Source organism: Somniosus microcephalus, chromosome 16 (genome assembly GCF_052327205.1).
Source record: "Somniosus microcephalus isolate GS21.2 chromosome 16, FLI_Smic_1.0, whole genome shotgun sequence".
In the NCBI taxonomy this organism is placed as follows: Eukaryota; Metazoa; Chordata; class Chondrichthyes; order Squaliformes; family Somniosidae; genus Somniosus; species Somniosus microcephalus.
The window spans coordinates 51,186,595-51,204,788 of NC_141002.1; the positions used below are offsets into that span (position 1 = coordinate 51,186,595).

Genomic DNA, 18,194 nt, shown 5'->3' on the forward strand with positions numbered 1-18,194 from the left:
TTTCAAGGGCAAAGGATATAGTGGAGCCACGCTCCTCACCCCAATTGCTGTTCAAGGAATCATACAGTACAGAAGGCAGCCAATCTAATTGTGCCTGCTCTTTGAAAGAGCTATCCAATTAGTTCCACTCCCCTGTTCTTTGGCCAATTGACAGTGAGGTCCAATGCCTTGTTGTGGGATTTCAGTGGTCTTGCTACTTTGCTTATTCCAGGGGGACTGTCTTCTATTATGTAACAGGACACAGGTTGGATGCTGGGTTCATGATGGTTTAAATGTGAACCTTCAGGCCTACAGCGCCATCGATAGATGCAAGTGTTTTTGATGGGTTGAAGTCATACATCCCATTTATTTGTACATTCTGGCTTATCTCATCTCAAGAACTTTGAAACCTGAAAATGATCTTGCATTAAACTGAGCATAAAGGTACAAGTGTTTCCAGACATACAATGGACAGCAGCATTCTAACTAGATATTAAAAGGCTGGAAGTTGACCTAAATGGACAGTTAACATAATAAGAATGAAGTTTGGTGCAGTAGAGCCCTTGTCATTGGCGTACTTAGTAAACACATAAAGCTTGGTAAAATCTTCCCTGCTTTGAATCATTGAATACAATATTAGGCTCCAGAAAACCAGACTGAACGCTAACTGGACTCCCAATAAAGGAACTCTCAGGTAGATCCCACCCCACCCCCACACCCTGTTTACTTTCTGATACAAGCTGCTGCATCCTCAGATACACAGCCTCACAGACGATGGTTAAACCTAACATTGTTCTAATTTATGAGAAGTTATATTTCAAGCATTGCTCTGCAAATCAAAATATACTCTGTGCTGCATGGTTACTGTGTGAATTTTGCCAACCATAGCCTCTCACCTGTGATCAGGTATTGGAATTTGTTCACCTGCAGACGGATACCACACAGACTCTCAGCAGCCTCCGTATAGATGTACTGAACCTGTTGCATTTTGCTGAAGCCACGATACATCTACAGAAGAGAGAAATCATTGTAAACAGTGACACAGACAGTCACTTACCTTCAAGGAAAGAACACAGATACAGCAGTAACACACATGGAGAGGCAAGGCTTGGGTTTGTATCAATGATTACATCCACACACTGAGGGCTGGATTTTGTCAATGAGGACGTGATGGAGGCGGGACTCCCACTTTTTGGGTTGTAGTCCCGCCTCCATTGGCTTGTGGCCAACCCACGCTATTTTGCCTTGATTGACCTTATTAAGCCCGCCCAGCGGGCTCAGCAGGCCAATTAAGGGACACCTGGTTACTGGTGACGTCAGTGATTGACATTTCATCTGTCAAGAGCTTTTGACAGATGAAAAATCAGCATTTGACAGCTCTGTGAAGCTGTCAAACACCGACAATCTGTCTTCTAACTTGAGTCCTTCTACTCAGACTCAGTTAGAGAGCTCTCCAGACCAGAAAGCAGAATGCTGCAGATTTTAACATTTCAGCGGCCATTCTGCTTTCTGTGCTGGTGAACTGAGGGACTCCCGAGAACTGAAGGGAGGAAGCCTGCAGGAAAAAGTAAAGGTAAGTAAAACTTATTAAAATACTTTACACTTACCTCACACACATGCACCCATCACTCACCTGCACAACGGACATCTCGACCCCTCCAACCCCTTCAAACCGACGGCCCGCCTCGCTAACTTGGCGTGGCTCGGAGCCGTCGAGAAGCCCACACTTCAGGGGTAAAAATAGGGATTAGGCAAAAAACTGTTAACTGGCAGTTAATTGGCACTAATCCCCTTCCCGCCTCGGGGAGGCGGCTCCCAGCACAGGTCGGATACCTGCCTCCTGGGACATTGGCACGGAGGCGGGTTGGGGGCAGGATGGGTTCGTGCCCCCCTATTCTGCAATTTTCCCACCACTCCCGCCTCCAAACCCGCCTCCACGGGGCTTGGAAAATCCAGCCCCGAGTTACAGTCGCAGCAGTGACACCAAACAGAGGCTAACTGCCTACTCACAGAGAAGGAGGGCGATTTAGTTCAGCTGCTGATTTGCTGTATGGAGAGTTATAGAGGAAGCACAGTCAGAAGCCTGGAAACAGGTAATTCCTTGCCAGAGGATTAATTTACTGTAAAGAACTCTAAAATGTAAGAAAGCAGCTGTAAGATATGTGATGAGATGGCACTGTGCCTGGAGTGGGAGAGCACAGGCTCAGGTCTAATTCTGCACAGTGGGTTCCCATTATTGGTGGTGTCAGGAGAATGGTTGGTTCAACAAAGTAAAGGTATTTTCCTATATGCAGTGGCACTTATGTCGCAGTTAGTTGGTGCCAATGGGCCACCTAATGGCTACAACATGACAGATTGGGAACTTTATTACCCATTTTTTTTAATTAGACAGTTGGGCCAGAATCCAGGAAGCTAAAATTGTTTTGTACTTTGCTTTTAATTCACAAGGTTTTGAGTTCAAATCCCAGAGCTGCCAGCAAGTTGAATTTAATAACAAAAGGCCATCTAAATTAGTTAAAGAAAAATATATTACATTGAAATTAAAAGTTCCATTTATTTAAAAGGGCTATATTAAAACTTTAATTGGAGGGAAAGAATAAGCCTGGAGGGCACAAAACTACAACAAGAAGCAGTTTGTTTTCAACAGCTCCTTAATGTCTTCATTGCCTCGGCAATAAGCCATTTTTCTAGGGTTTTAAAATGGAAAAATGCTCTATGATATGGTGAGGTCTGTTGTTAAAAATGTACTACTATATTTAAAACTTGCTACTTTATTTAAAAGAAATTAAAATATCATATACATGCCACTGGTTTATGATGTGGCAGATGTCGTAACTGATGCAGCACAAACTTAGTGAGCAGTCAGCACAGGCATCCTTTAAACTGAGTAAGTTGTTAAGGGCAGTTTGTTGGAGGAACTAAACCTGGGTCAAACATACCAATACCTTGTGATGCTTTTTAAAATGCATCTTCTTTCAACATTAAAAGGCATGGCTTCAGAGCCTGATGTTACTAAATCCTATGAGATTACCTGCTCAGAAATGGTGTCAGGTTCTGTCAGGCAAATTGACAATCTTTTGGGACTTTTACGTTTTCTAAAGGGATCAAATTCAACCCTTTAAGTTAAGTGTAATTTCTTTTACATGAAGTTTTTTCTAAATCTTTTTTGTATGAAAGAATAAGCCCTAGAGCAATTTCATTCCTACCCTTGAGCACACGGTGAAGTTGAGTGTCCACCTGTCCTCAGAAACTGTTATCAACAGATGGGAGGGGAGCAGGATAGGCCATCCATTTATTCTTGCCACAATGTTGCTGTCAGTCTGTCTGTCCCCATGTGTATCTCCCATCTGTCAAGGGATGGGGTCTTTCAAACAGATGCTCTTGATCTATTTCTAAGGGTCTATCTGTCACCTCCTGTACTGTACAGAACACTCTGGCTAAAAGGGAACAATTCATTGCCCTTTGGTATTCTGCAGCTGGTGCAATATAAGCTCTTATACATGTACAGTACGTACCAAGTACAAAGGAATGATTCACTCCCATCTGGTACTGTACAGCCGATGCTTCTTGGTGTCCGTCTTATTTAGATTCCACTTCTACCTGACAATGTGGAAGGTTGCCCATTTATGTCCTATCAGCAAAACACAGGATAAACCTAACCTGGCCAATTACTCCCCTATCAGCCACCTCCTGATCATCAGTAAAGTGATGAAAGGAGTTATTAATAGTGCCATCCAGTGACACCAACTCACCAATAACTTGTTAAGTGGCACTCAGTTTGGGCTTCACCAGACCTGATCACAACATTATTCCAGACATGGACGTAAGAGAGATCGTAACCTTATTATCTTAAATAGCCAAAAAGAAATTTGCTTGAGCATTAGGAGATGGACAGAGTGACACCATGGTATCAATCTGTGATACCACAGGGTGCTAGGACTCTGCTCTATGCCTATGATTCCATTCAGGGTACGTTCCCTATTTTGGCTTCAGCATTACTTGATGCAGCAAATAGAAGTAAGCACAGGGAGGGAAAGAAAGTCAAGGTTCCATCACTCAGCTTCTGGGGGTTGGTTATAGAGTGGCATTGACTGTGCCGCTAGCCCTGACATCTATTGTTGGAAAGCCATTTGTTTCTCTTGATAAGCATGATACAGTCTCATGGTTGTTCTAGTTTGCTCTGCTCTCCACAGCAACAGCTTTTCATTCCGCGCCGCCCCCCCCCCCCCAATCTAAGCTCATGGTTATTCAGTTAGACTGTGGCACAGATCATTAGTGCACTGCGCACCCTGCCATATACGATGCAGGCTATCTTCTTCTCTCTCATTCCCCACATGTTCAATGTGTAACATTAGCTGAGGCCAGCTGACTATCAGAGAGGTTTTCCCTCACAATGGAAGGAGGGGAAATATCAGATGATGAACTGACTTGTGTTACTATGGCAGGGACAATGAAAATCAGCATTGCCACTCTTTCAAAAATCTATTTAACAGAAAAATGATCCTGTTCTCTTCAAGGAAATATGCATATTTGTGGTATCACAGAATCACAGAAACCCCACAGTGCAGATAGAGGCCATTTCGGCCCATCAAGCCTGCACCGACACATATCCCACCCTATCTCCGTAACCCCACACATTTTAATCCCCCTAACACTAAGGGTCAATTTATCATAGCCAATCAACCTAACCCGCACATCTTTGGACTGTGGGAGGAAACCGGAGCACCCGGAGGAAACCCACGCAAACACGGGGAGAATGTGCAAACTCCACACAGACAGTCACCCGAGGCCGGATTTGAACCCGGGTCCCTGGCGCTGTGAGGCAACAGTGCTAACCACTATGCCACCGTGCTGGAACATTTTCTAGTCTTTACACCCAATATCAACAGGTCAGGTCTAGTACAGGTTAGATGCAGAGTGAATATATCTCTACTCTGCCCCAATAACCTGGCTTAACCCCAGCGCAGATAGTATCTCCAAGTGTGACATTTCTATTTTCTATACCAGCTATCTTTGTGAACTGTTTGAGTCAGATGGCCAATTAGTGCTGAACTTTAGATTGTCTTATGCTGTGGATTTTCACTCTAAGGGCTGAATTAAGAGCTCCCCAGTCTTGGGTCTCTTACAGCCAACAGAAAGAGGAAACTTTTATCCCATCACTAAACCAGATTCAAATTCAGTTCCCAGAGGTAAAAAAATATTGTATCACTGAGTTGCTACACTCAGATTCTTTATGATACTTCAACAGACTAGGCCTGGTTTGACTCACCTTCATCTGTTTGATAGTGTAGCGCATTGTACCAAAAGGTCCATCCTTCAGCAGCTTCTTCCCAACCACTTTTGCCCGGATAACTGGAAGATAAAGAATGAGTACATGGTCATTCAGTTTTAAAGTACAAGTTTAGAAATTAACAGGAATGTTGACAAAGTCTGGCTGCTTTAGACTGCTTATAAGTGGGCCACATATATACTGTAATACAAGATATCTTCAAAGTTTTTCATTAAAACTGCAGTCATAGCTCCCTGATGGTTCATTTGGTAAACTTAGTGTGGAACTAACTGGGAAGGTCCCAAGTTTGATCCTCATTTTATGCTGAGTTAATTGATCTCAGCCAGGGTGGTAACATGGGCACTACAATAGGCCTCAGCACCTGTGGTCTAAGGCAGGGGAAATCAAATAGGGTTTCCACTCCTAATCATTTTTTGATGTGTGTGGACATTAGGTGAGGACAGGACCAGGACCAGCTGTGATGCCCCCAATGGTCGAATAGAAGGCAAACACTGACTATAGGCTCACACGTGAAGAATGGCCACTTGGCTGAGGTACTGCAGGATGGTCTGCACCTGTACAAATAAACCCCAACAAAAGTTAATGCTTTCAGGAGAGGAGGAGAGAACATTGGGGGAGGGGAATTGCACAACCTCCTCTGTGAAGTGCCTCACTCATTGAGAAAAGGAGGCACATTGACAGCTTCTGTTAGCAAAACTGCTGACTAAAAGCAGAATTGTCTCTTTAAAGGAGTAAAAGTTAAACTATATAAACAGTTACTAATGAGAGGGAACGAAGGATGACTGAAGGCATCGCCAAAGCTGCCCTTTACTGACAGGGCATTTGCAAAGTCTCCAACTATTGCCAGACAGGCATCTATAAAGCTCCTTCTCAATGTCGGGAGGGCATCTCTAAAGTGAGGACACACATTTTCTCACAGTGCCCATGTCGCACTTGTAGTTTGAATCAATGTTAGAACTGTATTTATCTCTTTCCCTTGGACTATTTAATTTATTTTCCATCATTTATTCTTCCTCCCCCTGCTTCCCCATAAATTTATGTCCTGGATACTTAAGACGCCTCAAACCAAGTTAAGTGTGTGGTGAGGTTATAAATGTCAGTACCAGCCCAGTCTAACAGCAGCTTTGTGCCTGTGCTAGCCTTGAGCTCTTTCGTTCGGCTGTAAGCTTTGTTTCAAGGGAAGAGCATGACTTCCACTGGAGCTTCCCAGTGTTTAGTCTACAGTCCTCTGCCCCACCCCCAAACACAAGTGAACTTTTGTTCCATGCCAGCCAACCGGCAATCAAGCATTACGGCAGCATGACGGAGCTAGGGGCAACACACCAGATGGGGCAAGAATGTGGAAAAACACAGCAGCAATTCACATTGTTTTTCATCTTGCCGTAGGGATTTGGCTTAGCTTTTTAAGCGCTATTTTAGGTCAATCTGATTTTTTTAAACTATAAAGGTGACTAAAGGAAACAAGGTGATTGCGCAGCAGATCTGACAAGGTCACTGCGTGGAGATGTTCGACACTGAAACCTGCTTTAGCACTGCTAGTCATCAGTAATGCTCTGGTGCCTAACATTGTACATTTATGGCCATTGATATTATAGCCCACTGACTAGAGCACTGCTGTAATATAAATGAAAAGCACCGCTGTTTCTCCATGGAGCAGAGACCCATCTCAAGATAGGGTTCTCCTGCTCCTCATGATGCAGTAGTACTTCCAGGAGTGAATATAAATTATTCAGGCTTCAGCACACGGTTTATTCATATGAAAACAGAACAGCGCCCAGAAATGAATGTCACACATACATGAGACTGCCCATTATAATCGGTTTCCCTTTGCTGCTGGTGCTGTGGAATCTGCCCATAATGTAAGTAGAACAGATTTCATACCACTGGAAGCCTCAGAGAATTACAAAACCATTTCTGCTTCAGAATAGGATGTTAGTCAAAGTCCAGCAAGAGACAGTTAGCTTTCTGTTGGTCTCTATGTGCCAAACAAGGAACGTGCGTTTGTTTGTCATCTGGCATCAGCTGGGAGGCGAGATATGGCGGAGTGATTTTCAAATGCCGGGTGCCCATTTCTCACCTGAAAAATGGGCGGCCAGCAATTGAAAATCAGGATGCCCTTCAGCCACCCCATTAACACCCAAGGCCTGCCTGATGCAACTTGCAGACAGGCTTGTAAATGGGCGGGCAGCCTGCCTGCCTGAAACAGATGGGAGGCTGCTTAAATATGCAAATCAGGGTTGTAGAGCCCCTAAAGGCCTTTTTAAAATAAAGCAGCCCAGGAAACTTTTCTTTTTATGGTGGACCCAAGAGGAGCAGGAGTACCCCCCCCTGGGATCACCTCCCCCAGACCTGACCTGCCAGCTGGATCAGCGTGGGAACTGGCCAATATCCTTGGGCCCTACAGCTCGCCAGTGGCTTGCTACTGAGGCCTGGGCCTCAAATGGCTCAGGCCCCACATTAGTGGTGGTCGGCATGGCTGCTCCGCTGACTTTGCGCTTGTTTTGGGGCAAACCCTCCCCCCATCCCCATGGACATTGATTTTCTTTGTAACTTTGTTGCTAAGTGTCAACTCCTCATTTCTTGGCTAGTTACCCAAATTGAAAGAAAGACTTGCATATATATAGCACCTTTCACAACTTCAGGAAATTGCAAAGCGCTTTGCAGCCAATGAAATACCTTTGAAGTGTTGTCACTGTTGTGATGTAGGGAATGTGGTAGCCAATTTGTACATAGCAAGCTCCCATAAACAGCAATGTGAAATGACCAGATAATGTGTTTTTAATGATGTTGGCTGAGGGATGAATATTGACCAGGACACCGGGAGAACGCCTCTGCTTTTCTTCGATAGAGTATCGTGGGATTTTTTACATCCACCTGAGAGGGCAGATGGGGCTTCAGTTGAACAGCTCATCCGAAAGATGGCACCTCCAACAGTGCAGCAGTCCCTCAGTACTGCACTGGAGTGTCAGCCTAGATTGTGTGCTCAAGCCCCAGGAGTGAGACTTGAACCCACAACCTTCTGACTATGAGGTGAGTGCTACCCACTGAGCCATGGCTGATTGTCAGAGATGTAGGAGCCAGTCTTGTGTCTCATCTGAGCTGATTCCAACAGAATCAAGATCATTTAAAACATATAGGTGATTTTGCAGGCAATTTCCTGGGTCGATGCAAAGCCATAGACGAACTCTAACAAATTGCAGGAAATAGCCAGTGATGAGGAATGAAGCCAGAAAAACTCCAGGAAGAATGCCCATTGTAACTTTGGACCCAGCTGCCCTCCCCTCTCTCGGGTTGTTCTTTTCCGCCACTGAGCCACCTTCGCTCCTGAGCTACCCTTCTCAACCAGGTTACTTATTCTCGTTTATTTATTTAAGTAACTGTGGTATGTGAGCAAAACATTTAATTATTTACTTCAGTGGATATGGAAAACTTTATTTATTCATTTGGTTGTTTTTTTTCCCAGTCAAAAGGCACTTTCTTCGCTGTTTCTGAGCACATTTCTCTCACACTTCTTTCCAAGCAGTTTCATCAGAAATGTGCACCCCCTTACAACAGCATACCCCTCGCCCCCTGCGAGGAATGACATGGGGGTACTGCTAGTAAATATAAAAGACAAATGCCCTTGTCATTTGTAGAAAATGGAGAATAGTGTATGGCTGCTATGGAGCACTAGTGGCTGAAGAAGCAAGCTGGGAACAAAAGTGCCTTTTTGGTACAGAGTAGTGTGAAATTTGCATTATTAGTTCTTTTGAGAGACTGAAACTGAGCTGCCTGCCCCGCTACTAAATTCAATTCTTTCAAAGGCTAATAAGCTTCATAACCTCATGCTGGTGAGTGGTGTTGAACAAACTTTCAAAAGTGCTTTGAGGCCTATTTACATCCTCTTCACTAATAAGCAAGGTTCCCTGTGGTTCGTCTAGTTACCGGGACGCAGTGCTATTAACTCCCTACTGGAAGCATGTCTGCAATTTACCCGATCAGTAATTTGCCTTTATTGGCACCCTCTGTGTGTGCTTATGCTCTCTCCTTCTCTTGCCTGCTCTCTCTGAAAGGCTATATATGGTAAGGGTGTATGAGCACACGGCCCTTTGCTAAAGCTGCATTTTAAATAATTTGGCCCAATTCCATTAGCTGGTGCCTGGGTCTAGATAAACAGTGAATTTAGAACTTTTTACAGCAATAAACAGTTTTATTATGTCTATCACTTGATCTTATTTCCATTCCCAGATCAGCATGTGAGAGGATTTCCATGCTTGCAGTCAAGGCCCTGCAGTTTTGATGGCGAAGTATTAAATTAAATTAGCAGCAGGTAACTGGTGGATGCTTCTGAGTGCAGCTGAGCTTCATATATCACTCGAATTACCTATCTCAAGCCACATTATTTTAAAACTAGGAATTAGTGTAAATTGCAAACACATGCAGATTAATGTAAAGAAAGAAAGTTCTGTGGAAGACTTCAAACAATGAAAACTGTCAGAAGCTCCTGTGTGTGAAGTTTACATGGACAGGAATTTAAATTACAAGAAGTAAATTAATGGCCAATTTGCCTGGGCCTTGCGCCCTGGGGACCGAATATTCCCAGGTGCAAAGGTCAGTTAAGAGGGGCACTGCCCTGTAACGCTGCCCCAGGATTTTCAAGGTTTTCCTGGGAGGGGGATGTACAGAGCCTAAAGTAGATGCAGACTAGATGGAGCCATTTAAATAAAAATGGAAGTGGACATTCTAACCTCCTGCCTCATGTTGCAGATGACACCACTTTGCTGGGTGCCCCAGTGCAGAGGCTCTTAGAAAAAATGGTGCTTTGGCTGAACTGAATGGTCCATGGGGTTCTGAGGGATTAGGCTGAAGAATTTTGGATAAGGTACTTCTTGGAGCTTTAGGACCCTCCCAGAAGTTTGCACTTAAATTATTGCGGGCAGAGAGACAATGGTAGGCCTGAGCCACGTAAGGTCATCGACCTGAAACGTTGACTCTGTTTCTCTCTCCAAGATGCTGCCTGACCTGCTGAGTGTTTCCAGCATTTTCTGTTTTTATTCCTGATTTTCTAGGCTCTATTGCTGGTGTTAGGCCTTGCTAGGAGGTACCAATGGGCCCTTTAAATAGTATAGGACAGGAAATGCAGGTGATTCCTGAGGCTGGACAGCTGCAGTGCATTTCTGGTGTGCTGTACGGGTTTAGCACCCAGCTGGGGGGAGGAACATGCTTTGCTTTAAAAAAGTATATTTGTATCTTGTAGTGGGACTGACAGCCCCTTGTTTCAGTAGGCAAAGTTTTCCTTTTGTTATATAAACACATGATTTAATTTGAATTGAAAAGCATAATTTTTTTGTGCGACATGGTATTCGCCATCACTGTGGTATTCACACTCTCACTGCCAGATGGCAATGAGCTCCCTTTAAGAACTGGTGTCTTGGAGGGAATGGCTGGCTTTCTTGCATGGAGTTACAAGATAGATTTACATGAAGAAAGCCCTTCAGCCCATTTGATCTCATCCTTTCAGGACACTAATCCTACCTTTTCACATTACAGCATTTAGCTATTTCTTAAAGAAGTCTAGTGTTCTGTCCTCCATCACCCTTCCTACAAGTGTTAGTGTATTGTGGTGTCACTGTAAAGCACTTACTCCACGTTTATTATGTTGATGTAGGTCTCACTGGGGACAAGTAAGGAAGTCCAGGTCCCAGGTGCGCTCACTAGGGACAACATTTTTGGTTGGTCCATTTATGCACGTGAATTTAGGAGGCCTGCTTGTGACAGGCCACATCATGGACAGCCTCAAGTTCATATGCAACTAACAGTGGCAGAAAGTAAAATCTGATTGTTTACTTCTAACAGTCTTTTGCCCCAACATACAACCAATCTGTGATAATGACAGCATGGAGCTGAGAAGGTACCAAGGTCCATTAAATATTTAATAAAATAATTCGATGTTACTGCAATGTGGTTAATGGAACCTTTTTTATACATATTGTGAGCTATGGGGGCGGTTTACTGGTGGATGGATGATATGTGGCCACCAGATGGAGACAAAGTCCCCCTCTCACTCCAATTCAGGAAGGACACACCTACCTCCAACACACCTGAGGCAAATCTGCCCATTAACTCACTAGTGCATCCCTTCAGGGCCAGAGAAAGGGGTCCTGAGAGAGGACCATGCCCGGCCCTGAGGGGATCAAAGCAGGGCCAGAACTCCTTGAAGCCAGTGCCTGAGTAGATTGCTGTTGTACTGTTATAGGCCGGTACCTGAGGGTAAAGCCAAGACAAGGCCGGTACCTGAGGGTAAAGCCAAGACAAGGCCGGTACCTGAGGGTAAAGCCAAGACAAGGCCGGTACCTGAGGGTAAAGCCAAGACAAGAAAATGGATTTATTCTATGTGAACGCCTTATGATTTTGGATTGTGCCAGACGTGAACCTTTTTCCCTGTTTGCTAAAATAAAACACAGCTAATTGCTGGTTTTCATAGACCAATCTTGTGACTGTGCTTGTGTTCTCCTGTTCCTGCATCAACACACCCTTCGGTCTAGGGGGTGGTTGATCACAATATTAAAAATGACAAAATGTTCTGTAGGGCATTTAAGCCTGACTTTTACATCAGGGATACTGCTTTACAATTAACCTCCACGCACACATATTCCAGCTTGTTCCCTCCAGCCATTTCAGATTATAACTAATCACCGAGTCGTAGGGCGGCCCTCTGAAAGAGCAAGCCACTTCCCTGCCCTTTCCCATACCCTTTTATATTTTTCTTTTTCAAAAATATGCTCACTTCCCTTTTAAAAGCTATTAGGGATTTTGCTTCCTCCACAGTTTCCATGTCTTAATAACCCTCTGCATCAAAAAAAATTCGACTTTCTCCCTGCACTCTTTTGGTGATGACCTTAAGTTTGTGCCCTCCAGTTACTGACTCACTTACCAATGTAAATAGTGGGGATGATAGTGCAAAACTGCCGATAGCGAATTGGCAGCACGTTTTACACCTCGCCTGACTTTCTTATCCAATGTAAAGGAAAATCGGACAGGGTGTAAAAGGGGCCGCCAACTCACTAGCACCCATTGTGCGCTTTTGCTGAAGATCAATTTTAAGCAACTTACCTGACTATGGAGCTGGGCAGAGCAGGAGTGAGGAGAAGGTAGGACCTTGTCTTGGCAAGGTCTGTGGTGGTCACTCCTGCCAATGCTATCATAGACAGGCGTGTCCGACAGGTAGGTTGGTGAGGGCGGAGTCAAGGATCTGTTGGTTCCTTTGCCACCTGACACAGACCCGATCTGGCAGCTTTGCCCTTCAGACTTTGGCCAGTTCAATCACTTGTGGCACTACGGAACGGGGAGACGTACTGAATTGTCAGTTAGGAGTGGGGGAGGGGGTGGGCTGTAGTCGACAGTGAGCAGCAGGTTTCCTTGGCCTTGTTTCGCCTGGAGCCATAAGACTTCATGAGATCTGCAGTCAATGTTGAGAACTTTAATGGCCAAGCCCAACTGTGTCCCCACTACTGGTGGGTCTGCCCTGCAGGTGGAACAGGACATGCAGAGGGCTGCTGGTGGAGAATCTCAGATATTGGCTGATAGATATGACTCTGTGCATACAGCTATTGCTGTTGCTTGACTAGTGTATGGGAAGCTCTCTCAGCTTGAATGGCAGGTGTTAGTGAGAAGGAATTTGCAGAGCTCTCTGGGCTGAGATTGCCTGAGTTTTGCCCTGATCCGTGCCTGGGTCATTGCCAATAGGTCCATCCGATATTTCTCTTATGGTTGTGTTCTATAGCGATTGCTTACCAGTTCAGGGGGCATTAAGAGTCAATATTGTGGTACTGGCCAGGTAGGGGTGGCAAGCCCCCTTTCCTGATGGACATTAGGGAACTAGTTTGTGTGATATTTCCATGGTCCCAGCAGCCCAGGATTCTGCACAACATTTGATTATTTTTATCTCTTATTCTTATAACCTTCAATCCCATTCTGAAATAGATGTGCTGCTGTATGTGTGTTGGACTAAGTGCTAGCCCTTCAGATCTGTACTGTACATGACAGGGTGACAGCTGCCTCCCTTAATACAGTCTCCATTTAATGCTTTGATCTGCTTTTAGAACTGGAAATGATTAAAAAGGCATCACCACCACCTTTGGGCGTTTGGGACAGGCCCAGCTCCTGGAATAGCCACATGATAAAACTCCTTTGTGGTTGCAAAGCAGGGTGAAGTTTTGAACTCTCTAATTTTCTCTGTTCTCCCCTCCTTGCTGGGCATTTGTTCTACAGCTGCTAGCCACACTCCCAACACCTCATCCAAAGGACCATCATTCATGCATGATCTTTGACAGCAAGTATAGGCAGGCTAATCAACTGTGGAGGACCTCACACCTGAGCCTAATCCTGTCCTCAGCCAACATTAACACAGAAATATTTCCAGCAGGGATGGCTCAATAACAATCAAATGTGGGAAGCCTGGATGATTTTCTTTGCACTTGTTGCAGTCAGTTGTGGCGCCTGTATTGCCACCCTGGCTGAGACCAGCTCTCAGCAGAGTCCGAGGATCGAACCCATGTCATTCCTGGACTGTATGGTTCAGAGATTACTTTCTAGCTCTGACCCATCTTAAGCGTGCAGGGTCAGTTTATAACCAGTGTTTATCATGTTGGCATGACTAGCGGCATGGATGCATCAGTTCATGGCATATATACAAAGACAACAGAAGATCTTTCCGAAGAATCTTTCTCCAACCATGATGGCCCTTTAAAGAGGACAAGGCTCTATGCTTCCTCATTCTTAAGCGTATTTATTAAATAATACTTGCCCCTTCTCTGCCTCCCCTATGTTTACCCTTCTTAAGAATTAAATTAAAACAGTGATGCTGGGATCACGCTCACTGCGGAACTTCACTGCTGACCCCACCAAAGTTTGCAGGCCCAGAGGAGGGGTCTCTAGGAGTGCGGCTTCGCTGTTGTGGGCGTTTCTGCTGCGCCCACCCTGACTGAAGGCTCATGAAACATGGGTGGAAGTTGGCTCCTCTGCCATGAATCATGGTTCTAGGGGCCACTTTAAGAATTGAAGAAAAAATTCACCCCCCACCCCCCTATTACTTATTCTGGGGTCCAGCCTCTGAATTCGAACTGGAACCGGGGCCCACTTTTCGTCCTTCAGGAGGCCGATTTGCTTCATCTCTCTTAATGTACTGACCTCCAGACTTACTCCAGGTCCCTTTGAGGCTAAGGAAGTGGAGTCCCCAGACTTGGCCCTGTCCTCTTCATCAATGGGCTTGTTTGGGGTGGGCATAGGCTTCAGTGCAAGGCCTGGACCTGGCAATTCTGGGTCCCAGCAAAGTTTGTGACCATTCCACCAAACTCTTACTGGAATGGAATGGCTGAGCAATATGTTTTAAAACATATATAAATGTGGATATTTCTTTTGTGAACAATTTTTGAGCGGCTCGAGGTTAGGGTACTGTAAGGCTTTTTACAGTGCAGTCTCGTCCATTACTGTGATGCTTGACCAGAATTGTGTGTGATATGACACAATCGTGATGAGGTGACATTGCATCCCTGATTGGGTCTTGCCTTCAGATCTCTTTGTTTAACTTTGCATGCAAGATTTAAGAGAGTTGGGTAAAGAGAGGAAAAAATTGCAGCTTATCTTTTTGTTGGCCACAAACTTGGGGGATTTTGGAGATGGGGGAAAAATTGGGTTGCTTTGTGCCTCCTGTTAGCGCCCCGAGGGGCACTAACGGGGCGCAAGGCACCTAGCGCCCAGGCACGGTGCTGCTAATGCCTCCTGTGAAATTCAGCGGGAGGTTAGCGGCGGCGGTAGCCAGTAGTGCCCCAGGTGGTGTGCCTCCGGCAATGATGTCATCGACGTACGCAGTGCCCCGTTCGCGCCCCGGCCGCAAACTTCACTCATGCCCCCTGACCTACCGCCGAACACTATGCCAGGGTGGCGCAAATTAAAGGGCAGGTGCTGGGCGCCCATTTTTTCTGGGCCGCCTGCCAGCACCTGCCCCTTTTCGCCTCCTCCTGCGGGGTGCCAGCCGCGATCGGTCAGACCGGCACTCCTCTTGAGTGCTGGGCTCTTTTGCCGGCACCCCGCTCCCTGGTTGTCCAGCAGGGCCCCGGTGCGTGCTGCGCTGGGCCCCTCCCCTTTAATCAGGGGAGGGAGGCCTGTAGTACCACAGCGCTACGTGCCGACGTGCGTGACGCTGCCGCACGTAGCGCCGCAATATTCAATGGAAGCGCCCCAAGAGGGAGGAGGAGCACTTCCAGTAGCATCCTGCGTCTTGCTTGGGGCGCTAACATTCGATTTTGGGCGTGGGGGCGCTAACTTTTTCGGGGCCCAAAAAGTAGCAAAGTTAGCGCCCCAAAGGGGGTGCAACCCAATTTTTCTCCCTTAGGACCTTAGCTTGCAAAATAAACGGGTCGTTTTCCGAGTGGCAGGCAGTGACTAATGGGGTACCACAAGGATCGGTCCTAGGACCCCAGCTGTTCACAATATATATTAATGATCTGGACGAGGGAATTGGATGTAATATCTCCAAATTTGCAGACAACACAAAGCTGGGTGGGAGGGTATGCTGTGAGGAGGATGTCGTGAAACTCCAGTACGATTTGGACAGGTTGGGTGATTGGGCAGAAACTTGGCAAATGCACTATAATGTGGATAAATGTGAGGTTATCCACTTTGGTGGCAAAAACAGGAAGGCAGATTATTATTTGAATGGCAATAGATTGGGAGAAGGGGAAGTGCAAAGAGACCTGGGTGTTCTTGTGCACCAGTCGCTGAAGGTAAGCATGCAGGTGCAGCAGGCGGTTAAGAAGGCAAATGGTATGTTGGCCTTCGTAGCAAGGGGGTTCGAGTACAGGAACAAGGGTGTCTTGCTACAGTTGTACAGGGCCTTGGTGAGACCGCACCTTGAGTATTGTGTGCAGTTTTGGTCGCCTTACCTGAGGAAGGACGTTCTTGCCATGGAGGGAGTGCAGCGAAGATTCACCAGGCTGATACCTGGGATGGCAGGAATGACGTATGAGGAGAGATTGTGTCGATTGGGCTTATACTCACTGGAGTTTAGAAGATTGAGAGGGGATCTCATCGAAACCTATAAAATTCTGTCAGGCCTGGACAGACTAGATGCAGGAAGGATGTTTCTGATGGCCGGGGAGTCCAGAACCAGGGGTCATAGTCTAAGGATTTAGCCATTTACAAGTCACAGCCATTTAGGACTGAAATGAGGAGGAATTTCTTCACCCAGAGAGTGGTGAACCTGTGGAATTCTCTGCCACAGAGGGCGGTGGAGGCCAGTTCATTAAATATATTCAAGAAGGAGTTGGATATATTTCTTAAGGCTAAAGGGATCAAGGGATATGGGGAGAAGGGAGGGACAGGGTACTGAATTTGGATGATCAGCCATGATCTCATTGAACGGCGGAGCAGGCTCGAAGGGCCGAATGGCCTACTCTTGCTCCTATCGTCTATGTTTCTATGAGAGTACCTTCGGAAAATAACATGTTAGGATGTGAAAAATTTCATGTTAACAAGGATGAGTGAGCTCTCTATTCATTCAACAGTTTGCAGTGATACCGAGGATGGGGAGGTTGATTTTGGTGGCTGACCAGCGATGCAGGCAGCTCATCGGCTTTGGCTCACAAGAATGTTGGCCAGCTAGAATGGTGGCGGCACTTGCAGAAAGGTCCTGGGAGGTGGGAGGCAACTCCGAAGGGGCTGCCCCTCGGCCAGCAGCAGCCCACAGTATTTTTGTAGGACCCGGAGGAACAGTCCTGCACAAAAATAATGTGAAACTAATCGTTCCACGGCCTCTTCAGCCTGGCCCGCCGACTGTTACTGGTCGGAGTGCGCATAGCGCATGCTCTGCCCAGTCCAGCCCAAAAATGGCAACGGGGGTCCTATGTACATCATAGGACCCTGATTAGCATTATAAATGGGCCTACCACTTGACCCACAGGGCCGCTCCAGTCGCCCAGTGGTGGGGTAACATTGCCATCGTCACAGTAACGGCAGCAATGGGGCAGGAGTTCATTGCCTACCATTTTAGGGTGCTACTGCCCTGTTTCCACTCAGCAGGAGCCCTGAAAATTCATCCGGTAATCTCTTGCCAACAGAATGTGATTTTTTTCAAGGCAAATCTTCGGCCTCACCAGCTGCTGCCAGAGAGGCTGAAATCCTGACAGACTGCCTTTCATTCTGTGCTTTACCACAGCAGTGTGGTGGAGATTGGGAACTCCAAGCGGTGGGTGGAGTTGGATGTAGAACTGAACCTGTGTGTTGATGCTGCAACAACCTGGGCCACTCAACTGCGATATGCTTTACAATGGTAGAGTTGGCCTGTTATCATTCCACATTATCAAAATTAAGCAATGTTTAAACAGCTGCTGTATCGAACAGAAAAACTGAATAAATAGTGGTGTTCCTGCCAGCATTAGGAACACACAGCCCTGCCCTCATGTTGCAGTCATCCTGGTGTGATAGGTATTTGACTTACCCACCTCACACCATGACTGTGCAGGAGTCCACATTGAGGTGAGTACTATTACAGGTCACTTCAGCTGCTGCAGCAGAAGTAGAATGAGCCACTGTATATTTTTTTTAAACTGATAGGGGCTGTAGCTATTTGGCACTACCCTCAGCACCTGCCTGGCTGGATTTCAAAACACATAGTTACAGTGATCTCATCTGCATGAGGGATAGAGAGATTAGTGTGGCATTTCCTGCTGAGGGGCATACTTCACATTTAGTGCCCAGGCTTCCCATGGTTCATTTAGGTCAGACAAATAAACAAGCCACAATGGGCTATGTGCCAGAACGCAAGTGTGCCCGTTCCAGTCGGTCACCTGAACAACCTTGAGCTTTAGGAGATTCTGTTCAATCTGTAAAAGAGATTTGATCTTACTTCAGTCCTAAAATTCAAGTGACAGGTGTGAAGAGTCACGCT

General features: G+C 46.0%; 2 protein-coding genes across 3 annotated transcripts in view; one reads left to right on the forward strand and one right to left on the reverse strand.

Moving 5' to 3' along the window:
- syn3 (synapsin III) overlaps window positions 1–18,194 on the forward strand; it is a 479,656-nt gene that overhangs the window by 350,816 nt on the left and 110,646 nt on the right. The window lies entirely within an intron of this gene.
- LOC147106163 (metalloproteinase inhibitor 3) overlaps window positions 1–18,194 on the reverse strand; it is a 34,158-nt gene that overhangs the window by 4,335 nt on the left and 11,629 nt on the right. The window contains exons 2-3 of the mRNA XM_086009012.1: window positions 5,249–5,331; window positions 876–987 (exon numbers count right to left, since the gene is read on the reverse strand). Coding sequence (XP_085865138.1) covers window positions 876–987; window positions 5,249–5,331 — 195 coding nt within the window. The remainder of the gene's footprint in view (window positions 1–875; window positions 988–5,248; window positions 5,332–18,194) is intronic.